Source organism: Heterodontus francisci, chromosome 8, assembly GCF_036365525.1.
Source record: "Heterodontus francisci isolate sHetFra1 chromosome 8, sHetFra1.hap1, whole genome shotgun sequence".
Taxonomy (NCBI): Eukaryota; Metazoa; Chordata; class Chondrichthyes; order Heterodontiformes; family Heterodontidae; genus Heterodontus; species Heterodontus francisci.
Window position 1 is genome coordinate 104,803,335 of NC_090378.1, and position 21,294 is coordinate 104,824,628.

The following is a 21,294-nucleotide window of genomic DNA, read 5'->3' on the forward strand; positions in this document are numbered from 1 at the left end:
TGATAAGTGGAAACATTTTCTTCACGTTTGCCCAATGAAACCCTTTCATAAAAAGAGCCCCAGCCCGTTCAGTCTTTCCTGATAGTTATAATCTCTCAGTTCTGGTATCAGCATTGTAGATCTTTTTTGCACCTTCTCCAGTGCTGCTAGGAAGACAGATGTTGAACATGACAAACTAGTGATAGCACATCACTGGCCAACCCATGCAATAATGATAGGAACTGGATTTTAATGAACTGTAGGCATTTGTATACATTATTATTTGCTTCAATCATCTGTCCTTCAGTATGATATATATTGCCATGTTTGTAATCATAATGAATGGAAGGAGTCAGAAGCTGCATGCCCTGTATTGTGTGGATAGATGTGCTGTCTTCCTCTCTGTTTCACCATGATCTATGGGAAATTATGACTAACTAAATAGGACTAAGGAATTGGAACTTGTTTGAGTGTTAGCTTATCTTCAGGAGTTCTATGAAATATTTTCCTTACAACTAACTTCTGCCCCACCAGCATAACTTCTCCACAGATGAGTAGCGGTTTCCTCCGCTGATATCAAAGTCTAGAAAGTTGATGGTGCCCACTGTATTTTTCAGGCCCTAAATTGTCACCTAAGCCTCCAATATGGCAGACAGGTAGGGGGCTGCCTGCCTTGTTGGTTTAGAGAAAATATATGCATCCGGGAGTCACACCTTAAAAAGTATTAGACAGTTTGCAGATGCAAATAAGGGGCCAAATGCCTGTTTAAGGCCCCTGAGTAAAATTGGGCTTCTTTGAACGCAGCCAGGGGAATTGTGGTCAGGAAACACAGGTCTGCATGCAGCCTAATTGGCAATCCTTAAAGGGACCACTGCAGGCTATCACCAACAAGGTGAGTCCAGAAAAATGCAGACTTAGCTGATTGTGAAACCAGGATGAGCAGGAGTGTTCCTACCAAATCCATGTTAAAGCAGCGGCCGCTATCTCGAACCTCCTCCATCCTGATATCCCGATCGTCTTCTCTTTATTTGATGCCTCTTCACTGTTCTTGTTTAAATGAGGTCCAAAGTCCAGTGTGAACTAATTTCTCAGCCTAGGTGTTCCTCTAGCCATCATGTGCTTCAGCACATAAAGTCCACCAATTTCTTCTTTCGGCAGTTAATAGAGAGAGTGATTTGACTCTTAGAACCTGATGGCAGACATGCAGTTGGACAGAACAGGTTCAGACATGGAATTAAGTTGGGGGCGGTGGAGCAGAGACATAAAGATAGTTGTGATACGTTTTTATATGTCTGCCTCCTGGTTATGTCAATCTTCACTCTTCTGGGTTTTGATTGGTTGCTTTCTTAGCCGATTGAAAACCAGTTTTGTAAAGTTTGTTTCTGACTCCAAAAAGGACGGTGGAAAGAAGAAGAAAGAATTGTATTTATATAGCGCCTCTCACATCCTCTGTATCTCCCAAAGTGCTTTACGGCCAATTAAACACTTTTTATATAGCGTAGTCACTGTAATAAAGAAATAAGGTAAGTAAAGAGCTGCAATATTCTTTTTTAAAAGAACTAAGGCATAGAGCCATAATACTAAGTATTTACAGGGATAACATTGTTTCTCGACAATGAAAATTTCAAAATAACATATCGGCAAAAGCTGACAATTAGGAATGGGCCTGCTGTGAAAAGTGAATGCTGCTATAATGAGGCCTGTGACAACAAAGATCGCAGGTACAAGGTGCTACATCACATACTTTCTTAGCCTTATTCATTTATTTTCCAGATTATGGAAAGTTCCAAGAGAATATAGTTAAAAATTGTATTTTTACTGTAGCTACAGTACAGTGAAAATGGTTTCTCGTATTTCCTGCTAGCGATAGTACATTAAGTAAGATTGAGTCAGTTCGCTAGAAGGTTGGAACAGGAACAGATTAATTAAGGAAAAGATAATAAAACAAATGAGGGTGGAATGAATGGAAGGATACGTTGATAAAGTGAGATGAAATAAGTTAGGAGAAGGCTCATGTGAAGCAGAAACACTGGTTTAGACGTGTTACATAGGAACATAGGAGCAGGAGTAGGCCATTCAGCCCATCGAGCCTGCCCTGCCATTCAATAAGATCATGGCTGATCATCCACTTCAATGCCTTTTTCCCTCACTATCCTCATATCCATTTATGCCATTGGTATTTAGAAATCTGTCAATCTCTGCTTTAAACATACTCAATGACTGAGCTTCCTCTGGGGTAGAGAATTCTGAAGATTCACAACCCTCTGAGTAAAGAAATTTCTCCTCATCTCTGTCCTAAGTGGCTTCCCCCTTATTTTGAAATTGTGTCCCCTGGTTCTAGACTCCCCAACCAGGTGAAACATCTTAGCTGCAGCTACCCTGTCTATCCCTTTAAGTATTTTGTAGGTTTCAATGAGATCACCTCTCATTCTTTGAAACTCTAGAGAATACTGGCCCAGTTTCCCCAGTCTCTCTTCATAGGACAGTCCCGCCATCCCAGGAACAAGTTTGGTGAACCTTCATTGCACTCCCTCTATGGGAATAATATCCTTCCAAAGGTACGAGGACCAAAACTGCACACAGTACTCCAGGTGCGGTCTAACCAAGGTTCCATACAATTGAAGCAAGACTTCACTACTCCTGTACTCAAATCCTCTTGCGATAAAGACTAACATATCATTGGCCTTCTTAATTCCTTGCTGCACCTGCATGTTAGCTTTCAGTGACATATTGACAAGGACACCCAGTTCCCTTTGTACATCTACACTTTCTAATCTCTTACCATTTAGGAAATACTCTGCACATCTATTCCTCCCACCAAAGTGGATAACCTCACCTTTTTCCACATTATATTCCATCGGCCACTCCTTGCCCACCCACTTAGTCTGTCCAAGACGAATGGCCTATTTCTTTGCTGTAAAATTCTATGTAGGAGGTCGAATAACATAAACGTGAAATTGGAACAAAAACAAAATAAAAGTGAAATGGTGAAGAGGAGAATGTGCGTAGAGTAGCAACCAGAATTGAACTGTATTAGTTTTGATTTGAGAATATTGGATTAGATTTGTTATGTCACTAATGGTGACGCTAACAGCGCTCAACGCTACTAGTGTACCAATTGGACAATAACTTCGGTTGACCACACATGCACAGCTAAATGTGGAAAGCAGGAAGTTGTTGTCTGAGATGCCCTGCTCCTATGGAAGCTGCGTGATCAAAGTATCTCGATGAGAGTGTCAGCATTGAATAACATTGAACGATGTGAATTTCCTGTACTTACCTCACAGATACAGGCTGAATTTGCCAAAAAAAAAAGTTCAGGCTTGTCCATTCAATGTAAGTACCCTTTTAATGGCTTGGGAAGTCTTAATTGCCACCAAACAACTTCTCTAGCACAGCAAATTAACTTTAACAAGTTTAATTCCTCCAGACTTTAATTATTTTGGCGATTTTTTAAAAAATTAGACAATTTTTGCTTTTTCTTACTGTCCCTTTTATTTCTCTCATTCATTCCCATCTTTCTTTCCCTCTCTTTATTTTGCTCTTTGTATCTGATTTGACATTGAATTGACTATTCTAACACTTCCAGGTTCAGACTCTGTACTGCTCATCAATGATTCTCTAATCTGATTGGTTAAGGAGATACACAGTTGTTAACTTTGTTTATACAGGTCTCAGGTGCCCAGTAGAGGTTGAGGACACTGCAATGTTTGGATGGTCAGCTGAAAGAAACGTGCCTTGCAAAAGCCCATAGAATGGGCAGGTGCAAGAGTGAAGTGCATTGCCGCTATCTGCAAAATCCACACTTTTTTTTCGTATTTGGAGTCTATTTAAGCTATTCCTGGCACTTGTCTGGTATCACACTGTATGAAATGAAAAAAGGTTACCAAAGCACTCAGTTCAGTTTCCTGTCATCTAAAATTGGGACAGCACACAAATGGACATCAGTTCTGGTTGGCGATCTAAATTGTCCAAATTGTGTTAGCTGTTGATCCAGTCTCTCGGTGAATCAATGGAAGAGCGCTCATTCATAATTTGCCTCGTAAATTTGAAAAGTCTTCCAGCACTCATTTTCAATGCCCACAAATGAAGAATGGCCTCTTTGCTGAGCCGTGCCAGTCACCAGTGTACTGTACACTTCTATGAGTCAATGACCACAGGAAAGGCAGGCAGAAAAGTAGTTGGGGAAGAGTGGGAGTGAATGGGAGAGACCAAAACAACAGTGCAAGAGAGAGAAAGAATGAGACAGAAGAGCTATAGCTATGGGAAATGGAGTAAGAGGGAGAGAGAGAGAGAGGCAAGAGGAAGACCCAAACATAGAATCAAGAGAGAGATAGAGGTGGGAGCATGTGAGAAAGAATGAGTTGGGAATGTGAGTTTGTGAGACTCAAGAGAATGGAGGGTGAGTGATTGAGGTGGGAAGAATGAGACAGGGGAGTGAGAGAGATGAGCAGAATGAGATGGGAGCAATGAGCTAGATGGAATAAGGAACCGGAGAATTGAGTGAGATGGGAGTGGGAGAAAGGATTTGAAACAGAAAAAGCAGATGACTAAGATTGGGACATGAGAAAGAGAAATCAGTGGAGAAATAAGGCATCCAGACAGGCATAGTGAAACAGGCAAACATACATGAATACTTGGAGTGAGAGAAAGTGAGGGATGAGATTGTGATCGAGGTAGTGGGGCAATGAAAGAGAGAGAGAGAGAAAGAAAAATGAAGATTCTTTACGTGGAACTGCAGCATCTTGTCTGTAGGTGGCAGGTTTGTTCAAATTTATTCAAATCACCTGAGATTCAAAAACCTGGAGAAAACAACTGTCAGCTGTCTCAAATTGACTTCAGCCCTTACAGAATTTAAATAGTGCAGTTAAATATAAGCAGAGTCTGTACTACTGTTGAATAATGTGTCTTTGTTTCAGAAAAATAAGGAAGCAAAGATTTTTAGCTGATGATGTGCAGCTGCTGATGGCACACTAAGATTTGAGAGTGGACAAAATATCAAATATCAAAATCTTGAAGCAATGATGTAACCTTGAATTGATTATTGAGCTGTTATTGATGTGTTATTGTTGTCAGGTGGGGACCAGAAACTGTGGCCAATTTCTTGCTTCTTGTTCACATCCCGACATAAGCCAACCAGCGCAACACAATCGTCTAGTGTTGAATCAAAGGGAATTGACAGTGTGTGAAGTATTATTGTTTTGTGTGGTGTTTACATATTGTTCTAATCAATAGCACATGTGGAAAGCTCCACAAAACAGTCGATAACTTTTTCACTTTCGGATCAGGTGTTGCAAATATTGTGAGCAATTCATGCGTAGATCATTCTGCTGTCACTCCAGCGCAGCTCACACCAATTGGCCATCTGGTAAGATGGTACTTGATATCATCAAGTCAGGTCAGTAGGGTCCGAACTTAGCATGCAAGTTCTGCCTCTCAGCCTGCAATGTGGCAAAATCATGGGAGTATTGTTTTATTCATTCATAGGATGTGGGCATCGCTGGCAAGGCTAGCATTTATTGCCATCCTTAATTTCTCTTGAGAAGTTGATGGTGAGCAGTCTTCTTGAACTGCTGCAGTCCATGTTGTGAAGGTATACCCACAGTGCTGTTAAGGAGGGAGTTCCAGGTCTTTGAGACGGCAACGATGAAAGAATGGTGATTATATTTCCAAGTCAGGACGGTGTAGCTTGCAAGGGGTCTTGCAGGTGGTGATATTCCCTTGTGCCTGCTGCCCTTGTCCTTCTAGGCACTAGAGGTTGTGAGTTTGGAAGGTTCATCTAACAGAGGTCATTAGATAGCACTTTGATGCAGGAATCCTGGTCAACTTTGCCTTTCCAAATCAGTAGTGATGAGGCCGTGTACAGTGCCTTACTGCCACCATCACTGAGATCTGGATGGCAGCTGAGCCATTGTGGAGTCTGGAAAGTAGACTCTTAGCTTAAGGGCAAGGCACCTGACAGAGTTAATGAGACACAGGTGCTGGGCCCATGTTCTGCTGGCACATCAAGAGTTTATGAGACACTGATATATCCAGAGTTAACAAGATACTGACATGGAATGAACACACTGTGATAAATAAGAGTTGATGACACACTTACAAGTTACTGTGATAGTGAAATGATTTAAACTGATTTTCCACAGGATCAATGAATTGCTTGGAGATCTAGTTGTTGTGCTACATACAAAACTGATATGTGGGTATAAATCAGGCGTTGATAGCTAAATATATGTGTGCGCATTAGTATATCTGTGTGCATAGCTGCAAGAATGTGTGTGTATGTGTGTGTCTGAGCATCTGTTTATCTACTGATCTCAGAAAATGTGTACCAAGATGTGAATCTACATGAGCTTGAATGTGACTCAACATGTGGATTAAATAGAAACAGAAAATGCTGGAAACACTCAGCCTGTCTGGCAGCATCTGCAGGGAAAGAAACAAAGTTAACGTTTCAGATCTGTGACCTTTTATCAGGATTAAATATATATTTATATATATATATATATATATACGTGTAGAAGTGTAGTATGTATACATTGACATTAACCTGTAGACAGGTTAGATTTTAAAGACTGAAATTAAGATTAAGTGATCACTTTGCCAAATACATTTATTCTGTGCACAGGTGCAACCCAGAGTTCGCTGTCGCTTACCACTTCAATTCTCTGCCCCATTCCCACTCTGATCTCTCTGTCTTTGAGCTTCTGTTCAACTGAAGCTCAAAACAAGCTCAAAGAGCCATATCTTTCCATGAGGTTCTCTTCAACCCTCTGACCTTAATAATGAGTTTACAACTTCAGACCTTAACGATTAGCTCCCATTTTCTCTCTGACAGTAGGTGTTGGCGCTTTAGAGTGGATGGGGAGGGCATTGGGTTGGTGCTTGAGATGGGTCCTCCCCCCATCCCCCTGTCCCCCCATTTCCGCCCCCCCCCCTCCCACCCTTGGAACACTGTGCTGGCAGCGTGGTCTGAACTCTTGGTGTCAACCTACTTTTTTTCTTCCGTCAGACTTCTGGGCCAATGATGCCTGCTCTGCTTTGCTAATTTTTCATGTTTGTTATTTACCTACTCCCCTTCAGTTCTTCTCACACTCTCTGTTGTGTACACATCTATTATTTCTTTGATTCTCTCATCATCCTCCTGCACATATCACTTCTGCTATGTAACTATTGCCCGTTCCCCACCTTAGCACTTTGCAGGCCATCCTGTGTCTTTTTGCTGTATGTGGCTATTATATACTTAAATCCTGTCCACCCTATTCCCCCACCCCCGCCAACCCCCCCCACCCCCACCGCCCTTCCTTTTCTTTGTTCTGTTACTTTTTAAAATGCAATTCATCAGTAATATCTTTCAGTTCTGCAAAAGAGTCTATACTTGAAACATCAACTGAGCTGTGTTCTCTTTTAACTTTCAGTGCCTACCTGCTGCTGGTAATTATTCAGCATTAGGAACCAATTTTACGACTAATTGTTTTTTTTTAGATAATCGCATGAGGTACAAATTGATGGTTTGATGTTTTGTTTTCTAGCCTGTAGTTGATATGCAATGTGGAACTTGCTACCACATGGAACAGCTGAGGTGAATAGCATAAATGCAGTTAAGGTGAAGCTAGATAAGCGCATGAGGGAGAAAGGAATAGAATGATATTTTGATGGGGTTAGGTGAAGTAGCGTGGGAGAAAGCTTGTGTGGAGCATAAACACCGGCATACACCAGTTGGGCTGAATGGCCTGTTTCTGTGCTGTAAATTCTACGTAAATACATTGACTTGCCTGGCTGCTTTCCCTATCATTCTGCTGTTATGTTGCAGACAGTTGGTTAGAGATTGGATGAGCTTTGTGGTTTTCTGTCTGAATACTGTAGAAAAGGATTGTATGAGACATAAATGATAACGGGATATAGCAGTAACTTCTGTATCTTGGTACTTTGGCTTTGTGATAACTGCAGCTCTGAAGGCAAGCTTTGTTAATTGTATATCAATTGTGTTTAATTATATTCAGTTGGTGGGTGTTAATTGCGGTTTCACTTGAGCACATATAAAGACAAACTTAATGAAACTGTGATGTGAGTGAATTAGGACGTGTCTGCTTGTAATGTTTCACTCTGTAAACAAATGTAAGGCTGAGTAAAGATTGGCTGTTGCACCATCCTTTGCCAACTGGCTTTCCAGGGTTTAACAGGCCAAATTCTCCACATTTGTATTAGTTGGTGGGGAATGGCACAAATTTCGATTGGCTGCTTGCCAACAAGGTGCTTGTTGGTCATAACGTACAGCAGTGAATTCCTTAACTAATTCTCCTCCATTTTTAAAAAGTAGTAAACTGTAAGCATCACTGAACTGGGCAAGACTTTCAAAGATTGTCTCTGCAACTCCTTAATCTATACTTCAAATGGGAAGAATTTGGATCACCAATTCTCCCCAAATAAAACTTGAGTTCTGGTCAGGACCCACTTCATATTGATTTGTTGGCATTTCCGTGCATAATCTTCAGCGGGGATAACTCAGGCTGCTATTGCTTAATCGATAAATTCAGCTCTGTGAACTCTATAATTATTACTCAGACAAAATTACTTTTTATTCTTTACTGTCCCTTTCTCTGCAGAATCAGTGTTGAGTTTTGTGGATGACATTGCCTCTGGATCCAAGACTCCCTGTGTGATGTTGGGAAAAGTTCCAGACAAGGTGTCAAACTCAATATCTTTGATAATCAGATGTCTGGAGCCTGACACTACGTATATGTAAGTAAATTCTTAGCAGATTCTAAAAAATGCTGGTTTCGCAGGAATGATCTGAGATGGAAGCGGACAGGACAAAATGCTGCACCATTGGAAGACTGGTGGTTAAATGGGTTAGCACTCTGTTCTTTCATCTCTTGAACTGGAATTCAAATACTACCCAGACAAATGGGATGCAATTCTGCCGCAACCTGTTGGATGTAAAAATTTTATATGGATTAAGTCTGGGTAATCTCAACAAGCCTTGTAGGGCCAGTTACCACTAAACTGGTAGTTGCTCTTTTGAGTTTGGGTCTGAATCTACTCTGTACAGTATCTGGAATACTGGGTTCCTGATATGGAAACATGTTCCCTTTTTCGGATCTAATGGCTGGAATTTTTCGCCGCCCCAGTGGGTCGGATGGTGGCGACGTAAAATTGAGCGGCAGGCTCTGGAAGGCCTACCCGCCCTGATTCCACCTCCGACCAAGTTTACGGAGGTCAGGCGGGGGGTGGGAAACAGCCCGCACGCCCAAGGCCAATCAAGACCCTTAAGTGGCCACTTAACAGCCCTCACCCGCCTCCACAGGTATTTTACCCGTGGCGTGGGTGTGTTGGGGATGTGAAAGGCCGCCCAGCGATAGCTGCCGGCCTTTTCCCACCCTGGGGGGGACATGGTAGTCGGGCACAGGGTGCCCAATTGAGGGCCGCCCCTGCCTCCCAACCCACCCCCAGGATCCAAGGGCCGCCCCCCCTCCCCCCAAACAATCACCCTAGCCTCACCAGGGCATGACCGATCCCGCTGGTGAGGCAACCCAAACTTACCCACTCTCTCGGGTCCATGGCATCGGCTGGGCTGCAGTCCCAGCAGTGGCCACCATTCCCGTTGGCGCTGCTGAGACTAAGAGCTGCCGGCCCGCTGATTGGCCGGCAGCTCACTGAGGCGGGACCTCCTCTCTCAAGTGGGTGGAAGTCTCGCCTCGGGACAATTAAAGCCCGGGGATCTGTTAAATTCGGGACGGATCCCTGGGTTAGACAGAAGCGGGTTCGTCACCGACATTTACGTCGGAGTCCGGCTCCCGTCCGCCCACTGTAAAATTCCGGCCAATATCTCTCAGTTGATGAAAGCAATATTCACACCTTGTTGTTATCTTGTGGAAGATAGAGAAGAGGTTTGAGAAGGTATCTGCCATGGCTCAATGACCACTTCTTCATAGTTTGAAATAGAGAAGCCTTTTTTTTCTTTCCAACAGTGAAACTTGCTTCAAGAAATCTTCATTGGGACTAACTTCACTTCAACAATCCTACAAAATGTAATTTTAGTTTTTTAAAACATCTGAAAATGAAAAAAAAACTTATTGGTAGAAGTGATCATGAAAGTGTTACATTTTGTAAAAGCAATACTGGTTCACTAATATCCTTCAAGGAATGAAGCCTGCCTAGTCTGGGCTATATGTGACTCCAGTCCCACACTAGCATGGTTAACTCTTAACAGCCCACTGAAGTGGCCAAAGAAACCACAGCGTTGTATCAAACTGTCACATTGTAGGTGTTCAAAAAAGACAGCCTGCCACCACCTTCTCTGGGCAGTTAGTGATGAACTATAAATGCAACCTTGTCACCTCGATAAGTATATGAGAGAGAAAAGAATAGAAGGGCATGTTGATGAATGAGGTGAAGTAAGGAGGGAGGAGGTTCGTGTGGAGCATAAACACTTGCATAGACCAAATGGCCGTTTTCTGTGCTGAAAAATTATATGCAGCTCTATGGTAAATGTGAACATACAACCATCCAACTCCAGGGGCAGGACCTTAGAGTTGAATTGTCTCCTATGTTTCCCTGTCGCCCCAATCCAGGATAGTAATAACATGTGTTAGCATAGGCCTGTAACTTGGATAATTCTACAGTTACTCAGCTCACTCTATTCCATTTTGATAGACAATGTTGCTGCAAGTACCACAGGTATGTTGCCCCTTCCCATTCTAACGGGAGCTTTTAAGATTGATATATTCACTCAGCGAGTATAAGTATTCAAACAGCCTTTGCTGTATGTTCACTGATTCCTCCTGCATATATTTACCTATGAATGAACACTCAGATGGCCCTGGTACATTCAGTAAGTACAGGGGTCAGCTTGGCTCAATTGATAGCACTGTGACGTGAATCAAAATGTTGTGGGTTTACATCTTGTTCCCAGATTAAGGCCCATTATCTAAGCTGACATTTTTGAGTACAGTATTAAGAGAGTGTTTCATACTTTTGGATGAGATTGAGGGTGGAATGACTCCCTGCTTTTCTTCAAATAATCTCATATGATCTTTTGACTACCATCCGATCTAACATTATTTGAAGAAAAGCAGGAAGTCATTCCTCCCTCAATCAACATTACTAAAAATGCCTTAGCAGGTTATTGTTAGGGGTCTAGGGTTCCCTCTTAGCCTTCACCTGGTCTTACCGTAACAGGGTTTAATTTTACACACACCGTTTTTTTAGCTTCCCCTTAGTGAATCCTTGTTCACTAACGTCCAATCATAAGGCAAAGAAACTAGCCAAACAGATTTTCTTCGGTTTAAAGAAAAAAGGTTGAACTTTATTAAACTTAAACTCTAATTCGGTTATCGCCTATGGACACGCGATGCGCCCACGCTAGCATGCATACACGATACACAGATGCAGATAGAGACACAAAAGAGCAGAAGAAATAAAGTGGAAAAGTTTGAGGCAATATCTGAAGATGGTTTTTGTTACTGTCCTTTGAACTTGCTGTAAAGTCGTTGATTGTAGGAAGGTCTTGCTTTTCATTGGGGCCCAGTATTCTTCTTAACCCTTGTTCGATGTAGGAGGCTTTTCTCTCTTGATATTCATGTGTCCTCATTGGGTCCAGTGGCTTGTGAGAAAGAGATGGGAGCAGACAGGAGAGGTCATCTCACTCCAGGAACAAACAGTCTTTGCTGAGTTCGAAAACTCTGTGGCCAGTTCAAAAAACCTTGCATCAGCCAGTTAGTCATGTGATCAGCTGGTTTAACCAGTCCTGGCATTTGTGGATTGTATTACCTTAACAGTCTCAGGAATGTTCTTCCTTACACTTTCAATGTCTGGTGATCAAAATCCATTGTGGGTTGATTGTGTCAGAGAATGATCCTTTTGTCTCCTCAAGCACTGTCTGTTAGTATGCAAATGTTTTTCAGCTAAGTATCTGGCGGCCCTTGTAACAGGCCTTCTCTTCTTCCCAGCAAGTTTAAAATCAATGTTCACATGACAAAATTAATATGTTTCATTCTTGGCAGATGGGGGCCTGCATGACATTATTCATTTCATTTCCGATTGGGTAGTACCTTGTTGTGTGCAAAATTGGCTGCTGTGTTTCCCTGCGTGACAATGGTGGTCACACTTCAAAAAAAATCTTTTAAAATTAAATGTGAAATGCTTTGAGATGTCCCGAGGCATGAGATAAGCACTTGCCTTGGAGAAAGGATGTAATTGCACTTGCTACATCAAGGCTAAATATTCACTGAAAACCCAGTGACCCAACAGTTTACCAGCCCTATGCATTTTTCTATGGCTCAGGGGTGCTAGTTACATAACAGGAAAAAGAATGATCCTCAGCTGATCTCTGAGACGGAAACTCACAGGCACTAGCTATGCACAAAATAGCTCCCATGTTTGCCCATGTATCAACAGTCACTTCGCTTTCAAATTAATTCTTTGTATGTGAAGTTCTTTGATTCTGTTAGATTTTGATAAGGACATTGCATAAATGCAAATCTTTCTTTCCCCAAGTTAATCCCCTCTGCTGCCAAGACGACCCCATCGCAATGTAGAAGTGGGCACTCCCTCGGACCTCCTTAAATTCAACACAATCACACCAGACAAGAAGGATAGTGAACAAAAAACTTACATGCTTCTGGCCATGATCCTGGGCTCTGGACTAGACTGAATATACCCTGGACAAGTCCACTGAGACCAAAACATGGTTCAAATGAGACCCCCTCTTGATAACGGGTGGTTATGATAAGATTTCTTCTTTAAACCTGGTTCAGATTGTGTGAATCACTTTTAATAAACAGGGGCCTTTTAGCAAAAGTTTAAATGGGGTTCTTGTGGCAAGATTCTCTCTTTAAAAATGGTTCTGTTGGTGAAGCTCTGCCTTTAAATGTGACCTTAATGGTTTGACTCCCTCTTTTAAAACAGCGCTGATAGTGAGGCTCCCTCTTTTATAAAAAGGGGGCCCTGATGGCAAGACTGTCTTTAGCCTGTTGGGGCAGAAATGTTGTACGCCATTCTTATCTTACTAATGCAACATTGTTTGGGACGTTTTCAGCAAATGATCTCATCAAACATGGTTTTGTGAAGATTGGAACGATATCAACTTTGAAGGTCATGATAACTTTGAAGTTTATCCTGCAATTTGGGTAGATCTGATTCTAATTCCCAATGGCAAATAGTGTTGCTCTCAGCTGAAGATTTTGATTTCATCTCTGCCAGGGCTTCATTTTGACAGTAGGATCAATAATCGTTATAAATGGATCCTAGTGATTGATGATCTAATCATCTTGTTGCTTTAATTTATTAATGAGATAAGCATCAAAACAATGACTCATATGGTTAACTGTAAAGTAATACAGTACATCAGTGTTCTCGACATCCGGCTGAACTAAACATTTCAATATGATCATTTCACTTTGCTTACTTCTATCTTCATCTCCTGTTTTTAACTCCTCCAGAGCAAAGAAAAATGTATTTTCCCCTCAACAAGTTGATTCTCTATGAAACTAAATCAATCTAGGACGTAAATGTTGCTGCCATATCTGGAGGCAGGTGATTTCCCCCACTACCTCTCAGTCATAAGTCTTCGATCCTCCTCATTTATAGGTTTCAATCACTATTTCCCTGCCACGGCCTTTCTTGTGCCTTTGAGTTTTGCTCATACTATCGTTTGTGATTTAAACGTTCCTAATTTCTTCCTTATCAGTTCCAAATGTGCTGTCCAACATTATGCCCCCTGATCACATCCCATGAAATGAAGACCCATCACAAAGTCCGCCACTCTCAGTCCGCTCTGGGACATTACAACTGTGGAATTTGACCTCTGTCAACCTTCTCGATCTCCTACAACAGCCAGACTTTCAAGACCCAAGTTGGGTATCAGCTAACCACGATCTTTGGTTTATTTCATCTTCTCTTTCTTTCTCTCCAATCTTGGTGCTGTCCTACCTGTTTTGATGAGTGTAATTTTTAATACAGAATTAACCTGGTTATTATAAATGGATTGGCACTGGTTTTAAAATAACAGCAATTTGTAAATCTAGGCTGATAGATCTTGTCCTGTCACCTTAACTTCTACATTTTCAAATTAAGCTTATATAAAAGATAAATAACTATCATTAATTTAATGTTGACAATTTAATTCTGTTAATGCATCTGAAAAATTTATTAAAGCTCTTAAAAATGTCCTGATTTTCAACTGCATCCACATTTCAGTTGCCCTCATCTATCTTCTTACAATCAGATAGGTGTTGAGACGAAGCAGAGTGTCGCAAGGTAACTGCTGTTGCTCAGTTGGGCTGACTGGAAATGGTGAACACAAATGCGGTAACTATTGTGTTGAGGTGAGACTGTAGATCACCGCTGATATCTGTCTTGCATAAAATATGAGGAGAGTTGACATTTGTGACCAATATGTGGTGCTGGTAATCCTCAGGGAACCAAGTTACCTTGTACAACTTCAATTAATTATCATGTTGCATAGAACTAAAGTTAAAATGTGATATAATGGTAAATTTACCTTGATATGTCCAATGCTGATTATATTCCTTCATATCAATACACCTATCCTGATATATTCAGGCCTGGTTATATCCCTCTATAACAGTATAGTTATGGTAATATATATCTAGGCCTAGTTCTATTTTTCTACTTCCTACATTACCTCAAAAGTACTTCATTGGCTGTAAAGCACTTTGGAAAGTACTGAGGTCAGGAAAGGTGCCATATAAATGCAAGTCTTTCTTTCTTATATAATGGTACAGCTATCCAGGACTGCTTATACTAGGGATGGTAAACTGTCTGAATCTATAGGTCTGCATTTTCCCAAGGTCTGTAACATCTCATGAACCAATTAATTTAATGGGTTAAATGGAAGATAGTTATTTGCAGTGAGTACAATAAGGAAGAAACATCGTGCATCCATACAGCATCTTCTTATCCATGAGCATTCAAGTGCGTTTTGTAACTCAGGAATTGCTTTGAAGTACAGTCACTGTTGTTATATATCAACCTCTTTCACATAAAAAATCAAACATGCTGAAATCAGCTCTATTTTGCAGAGGAATGACGGTACTAATATTTGTGATAGTATTTGGATGTTAGTGTACCAACTCATTGGGCCATGAGCTTATGAATTTTCTTGTCATTTTAGTGATGCTGGCAGGGCTGTGTTTATTACCTTTGTTGCCCTGAGAAGATAGTGGTGGGTTTTCTCATTGAACTGCTATCCATGTGGTGATGGTACTCCCACAGTGGTATTGGGTAATGAATTCCAGGATTTTGACCCAGTGACATCCAAGTCAGCATGGTGTGCAACATGATGGGGAACTTTGAAATGATGGCGTTCTATGAAGTTGCTGCTGTTGCCTTTCTTGGTGACAGAGGTCACAGAGTTGGCAGGTGGTGTTGAAGTTAACTTGATGTTAAGTACATTTGGTGAGTTGCTGCAGTGTATCCTGTAGATAGTATGTACTGCAGCCACATTGAACTGTTGTTGGAGGGTTGGATATTAATTTCAGTGGCAGAGCATGCATCAAGCAGGCTCCTCCGTTCTAGTTGGTGTTGGGTTTCTTGAGTGTTGTTATGGCTTCCCTCATCTGGTCAAGTGGTCAATATTTCATCATGCTTGAGCTTTGTAGATGTTAGAGAGGCTTTGAGGGATTCAGGTGGTTAGAAAATCTTCTCAGAGTGACCAACCTTTGCCCTGCACCTGTACCCAGAGATTTGATGGTCAGTGGTCACCCCTAGCTTGAGTCCATAATCCTCTAAGTCAGAGATGAGACTGCCAGCAACTAAGCCAGGTTTACAGAGGAGCAATAGAATTTGGGGTCATATCCGCAATTCCACGTGTTACGAGTTCTGGATCTCAGAGATAGTTGAGATGCTTTTCTCCAGGAGTAGAGGCACCATACTTTCTTGCACTTTGTTATAAACAACTGTTGAACTGCATTGACAGTGGCCTATTGATGGGTTGTCCTCTTGGCAAGGAGTTTATGAATAGTTCTGGTGTACTTGGACCTAAAAGAGAGAAAAAAACTAACCAAAAATAATTAAATTTAAAACAATCTGGAAACAGGGTAAATAAACATTAGACAGAACTAATCTTGTACAACTGCCTGTAGGCCAGATGAGTTATGGGCGGAACATACCTAATCTGAAGGATGTTACTGAACCAGTTGGGTTTTTACAACAATGCCTGTTTCACAACTAGCCATGGTAGGATTTGAACTCACAGCCTCTGGGTTGCTAGCCCAGTACCATATGGCCATCATACCCGTGACTGGATATTGGAAACCAGTAGAGATGCGGTTGAAAGAAGTGATGTTGAAGTACAGCCAGGTATCATCAGCATACATGTGAAAACTAATACTGTGTCTGCAAGTGATGCTGCTGAGGGGAAGCACATAGATGAAGAGGAGGAAGTTGCCTACAATAAATCCTTGGAGGCTTTCAGAGGAGGGAGGAGGAGCGTCTGTGGGAGATGCACTGGTTATGTTTGTAATGGAACTCCTCAAGGGCAGTCACGTGGAGCTGGAAAACAGAGCAGAGGTGTTGGGAGCATGGTTAAGATGGTTTCTCTGTTAGGAAGAGTACCTGAATGAATTGGATTCAGTATTCATCAGCCAGTTTCAAGAGGGTTAATCCTTTCTAAAACTTGAAAGAGGTCATAGGTTCCATATTATATTCAGAATAATTTGCAGTAGATGGAGAAGACTAAGATAGAAGGTAGCTTTACACAAGTGGGTAATGTTTTAAATATGGATTTTATGCCAAATGAGCTGATGGTCATGATGCCTGCAGATGTTTTCTGGGCCATATCGCTTGCTGTCTCTTGGATCCAAAACATAAAACTAGGTCTCTCTAAGTGCAAACATGTGCAAGTATTTAATTTGCAAAACTGTACTAACCACACCAGCATGGTCCAGGTTAAAGCAATATAGTGAGATTAGTGTCTTCAGCGTTTTTGATGTTGTCATGAGGCAAGAGAGGATTTGACCCTCTTTATAAAGTTGGCATCGGAGTGTAATTTTTCAGCTTTGATTATTCATCATTTTTCAGATCCTGGGAGGTAGCCACTGAGCTGCTCTCCAACTGCAATTGGGGCACAGTGCAAACCAGAAGCACCGCAATTCAGAAGCCATTTTGACACAGTGAGGATATTGAGAGTTCTTCTCATTAGTATTCATGAAATATAAATAATTGAATATCCCCCCCACCACCACCACCCTACCCACTGGATAGCTTAGATAGAAATACATGCCACTGGTGTGTTACTGAGCTACACAGACCAGGAAGGTCCCAGGTTTGATCCCCAGGTAGTGTTGAGTTAATGTCCATCAGCAAGGACAGTGCCTCTGAGGCAGGGAGAGGAAATATTAATCATGGTTCCTGTTCCTGGTCACAATCCAATCTCTTCTCCCAGCAAGTACAGATTGCACAAGGACTGTATTAGGCTTAGATATGATGCCCATCACACCTGAATAACCTGTTGATGCTCAATGTCTAGGCTTGCACATGAAGGCCATTTGGGTGGGTTACTAACCAGTGCCGTTGAGAGTGGTACCTTAACATAAGTCAGCACATTAAGGAGAATGAAACAATGCTGGGATAAAATGATGAAAAAGCAATACTAAGGAACTGGAAAGGGATTATAAATGGGAGGCAGAAAGCAGAAAGAAGTGGAAGAATTCTGAAAAAAATTAAGGAATTGGTTCTTTTTTCAGGGCATTCCTGTGTGCTCATGATAAACCAAGCAGCATACACACCAAGGCACCATAACACCATTTACTCAGCACACAGCTGTTCTGGATTATAAAACAAACTAAAGGATAGCAAAAAGCTAATGTTCTTGAATCCCGCTGAAATAATAGATGATGGTCTGAAATTATTGTCTCTTGATTATTACATGTCATTCAAATTAATTATAACGCAACTTGAAATTAGAGTAAAGGTTTAATCTTTCTCAGTTTCTCTCTCTCTGTCTCTCTCCATTGCTCTCTTTTCTCTCTCTCTCTCTCTCCCCCAGCACGTACCATGTATATATTGTAGACATTACCTAAACCATTTAATTTGAGCCCAGCATTGAAATATTATCCAACTGGGCAACTGTTCAAAAGTACATCAGAAACAGTCCATACATTAAATAATAATTTGTGGCAAGGCATAGTCCAGAACGTTGATGTTTTTCACAGAGTACTTGCAGGCTTGAAACGTTTGCTATGTTGGCTTTGTTATCTTTCACAACAGTGTATGCAGTCAAGTCCCTTACTGATTGGTGAGAGGAGGTGGAGTGGAAGGTGTGAACTTGGCACTCTTGTAGGCACCCTTGGCACCTGAACTAAAATTTTACTCTGGTCAAAAACATCTGCCCAAATATTTAATAATGACTCAGAATTGTCACTGTTTTCTCCATAAATGTTGATGAATTCAAGTATCTGTGGCCTCACTAGAGGTTGAATATTTTATGGTGGAGGAGGAGAGCTATTTATTAAGTTATTTGTCTCTTGCAAATCTCACACACCATCTAACATGGTGTAATCCTGCACTTACTGTGTTGTTAACTTTTCCAGACTGGTACAGATCATCAAGATTATATACATATCACAAAATAACTTAATACTCAACTTTCATGTTCCACTGCATGGCACTTCCCTTTCTATCTCAAGCAAAGGACAGTAGAGTGTAGACATAAAAAACAAAAATGCTGGAAATACTCAGCAGGTTTGGCAGCAGCTGTAGAGAGAAAAACAGAGTTAACGTTTCAAGTCTGACCCTTCATCAGAGCTGGGAAAAGGGAAAGGTCTCTGGGTGGAGAGCAAGAGAGATTAAATGACAAAAGGATTCATGGTGCAAATTCCAAACGGAGTGGTAATGGGACAATTAAAGAACCAAAAGATGGCCAGAATTTTACCTTGTCAAATCGGGAGTCCTCTGAGGCGGCCAAAGCAAAAGATGGCGAGCACTGACATCGGGTCGGGCTCCGACGTCATTACACCAAATCCCCATTTTACTCTCGTCGGACAGCGGGCGAGATGGAGACACCACTCACCGTCCAATTAAAGGCAATTGACGGCCAATTAAAGTGATTAAAAAGGCAATTGACTCCCATTTTACGTCGGCTGTTCAATTTTACGTTCTGCACACAGGTCAAACGGGGCATCGCAAACCCGGCAGCTTTAAATGAGCAGCAACCGCTTTGTCAGTGAAGGAGTTGGAGTTACTTGAACTTTCATTTCTGTCTGTTGTTTTTATGAGTTAATTGCAAGGTTGGGGCTGATATTGTTGGCTCACCAGGGCTCACCTGAGTGAGTAAAACTCCTGGTAGAGTCACAGCATAAGTGATTTATCCTGGGTAGGGGAGGGGGGTTTGCGAGTGCCTGTCCTTACAGCAGGCAGCGAATAGCTGTCCTCAATACATCTTAGGAATGCTACAGCCATCAACATTGTCCACTCTGGAGGAGGGTCCTTCAGCAAGGAAGAGAACACCAGAAGGAGGGACAGGGGGAACAAGTGGCCAGGGAAATCAGTGGCCTGTTGGTCAACTGCAGCCTGGTTATGGGGGAGGGGCAGAAGGCCACAGAGTGCACCAGGAGCAAACACCTGTGAGGAGATGAGTCTACGCAGTAGGCAGGGTGTACTGGCAGCGGCTGAGCTTTATGCAGGTATCAGAGTGCCAGTGCCTTAGAAGACTGTGGCTGTCCCGAGAGACTGTCACATCTCTGTGTGAGATGTCGACAGCGGAGGTTGCCTCCAACTGCATGGGTGGCCATCCAATGCTAGTGGCACTGAAGGTCACAGTCGCTCTGAACTTCTATGCATCAGGCTCAATCCAGGCTTCCACAGGAGACATGTGCGGACTCTCACAATCATCAGCGCAGCACTGCATTAAGGTGGTAACTGATGCTATATTCAGGCATGCCAACCAGTTCATTGGTTTCCAGACGGACTCCACCGGTCGGGCCGAGAGAGCCAGAGGCTTCAACGCTGTTGCTGGGTTCCCCATGGTCCAAGGCATCATTGACTGTACACATGTGGCCATTAGAGCACCAGTTGGTCTGTCAGAGGCCTTCATTAATCGAAAGGTTTTTCAGTCAGTGAATGTGAAACTTGTCTGTGACATCCGTAAGAGTATATTACAGGTGTGTGCTCGTTATCCAGGAAGCAGTCACAATGCATTCATTCTCCGGAACTCCCGGGTGCCAGCAATATTCAGCAACCCCCTCCCCCACACTGAGTGCCTGCAAGGATGGATACTTTGTGACAGGGGTTACCCACTGAAGACATGGCTGATGTCACCAGTGAGGAACCCATGGAATGAAGCAGCGGAACAGTACAATGTGAGCCATGTGACCACCAGAGTCACCACTGAGCAGACCATAGGTCTTCTGAAGATGAGATTTAGGTGCCTGGATTGCTCAGGTGATCCCTTCAGTATTCGCTAGCAAGGGTATCTCGCATTGTTATCATCTTTATTTATTTATTTATTTTATTTAGAGATACAGCACTGAAACAGGCCCTTCGGCCCACCGAGTCTGTGCTGACCAACAACCACCCACTTATACTAACCCTGCAGTAATCCCATATTCCTTACCACCTACCTACACTAGGGACAATTTACAATGGCCAATTTACCTATCACCTGCAAGTCTTTGGCTGTGGGAGGAAACCGGAGCACCCGGCGGAAACCCACGCGGTCACAGGGAGAACTTGCAAACTCCGCACAGGCAGTACCCAGAATTGAACCCGGGTCCCTGGAGCTGTGAGGCTGCTATGCCTTACATAACCCGGCGCTGCAGAGGGGGGGAAGGCCCTGGAAGATGAGGACATTGTTCAGCACGAGGCTTCCTCAGATGAGGAGAGTGAAGGGTTTGAGGAGGAGGAGAGGGCACAGCCACCTGAACATCTGGGGAAAGCAGTTGGATATTTGCAGGAGTTGGGTGCAAGGGAGGCTCGAGAAGTTCTAATACTCAGGCGTTTCTCCTGACCTGAAGTTCATGACCCATGCAGTCTGCCAATGACTGACATGTCAATCTGAATTCACATCAGCTGGAAGCACAAAAGCACACACCTGCAGGCACTAATCTCAGCTGCTATGGTCCAGCTTTCCCTCTAACATACCATGGCCCAATGGTGCACCTCCCCCAAGTCTCCATCTCATCCAGAAGAAAAAGTTCACCTTGTACATCATCAGTCACTTGAAACATGAATAAGCCAAATGAGAAATTTAATAAAGTTTGTGGAAAATAGCACATAAATTAGCATAATTCCAAATTGCACCAGTGAACCCTAAGTGTAGTTACTGTGATTTCTTAAAATGTTTGCGAGTGCTCACAT

At 42.3% G+C, this 21,294-nt stretch overlaps 1 protein-coding gene across 1 annotated transcript in view; it reads left to right on the forward strand.

The window, feature by feature from the left end:
* Window positions 1–21,294, forward strand: part of astn1 (astrotactin 1) — a 2,863,484-nt gene that overhangs the window by 2,802,936 nt on the left and 39,254 nt on the right. The window contains exon 20 of the mRNA XM_068038084.1: window positions 8,583–8,718. Coding sequence (XP_067894185.1) covers window positions 8,583–8,718 — 136 coding nt within the window. The remainder of the gene's footprint in view (window positions 1–8,582; window positions 8,719–21,294) is intronic.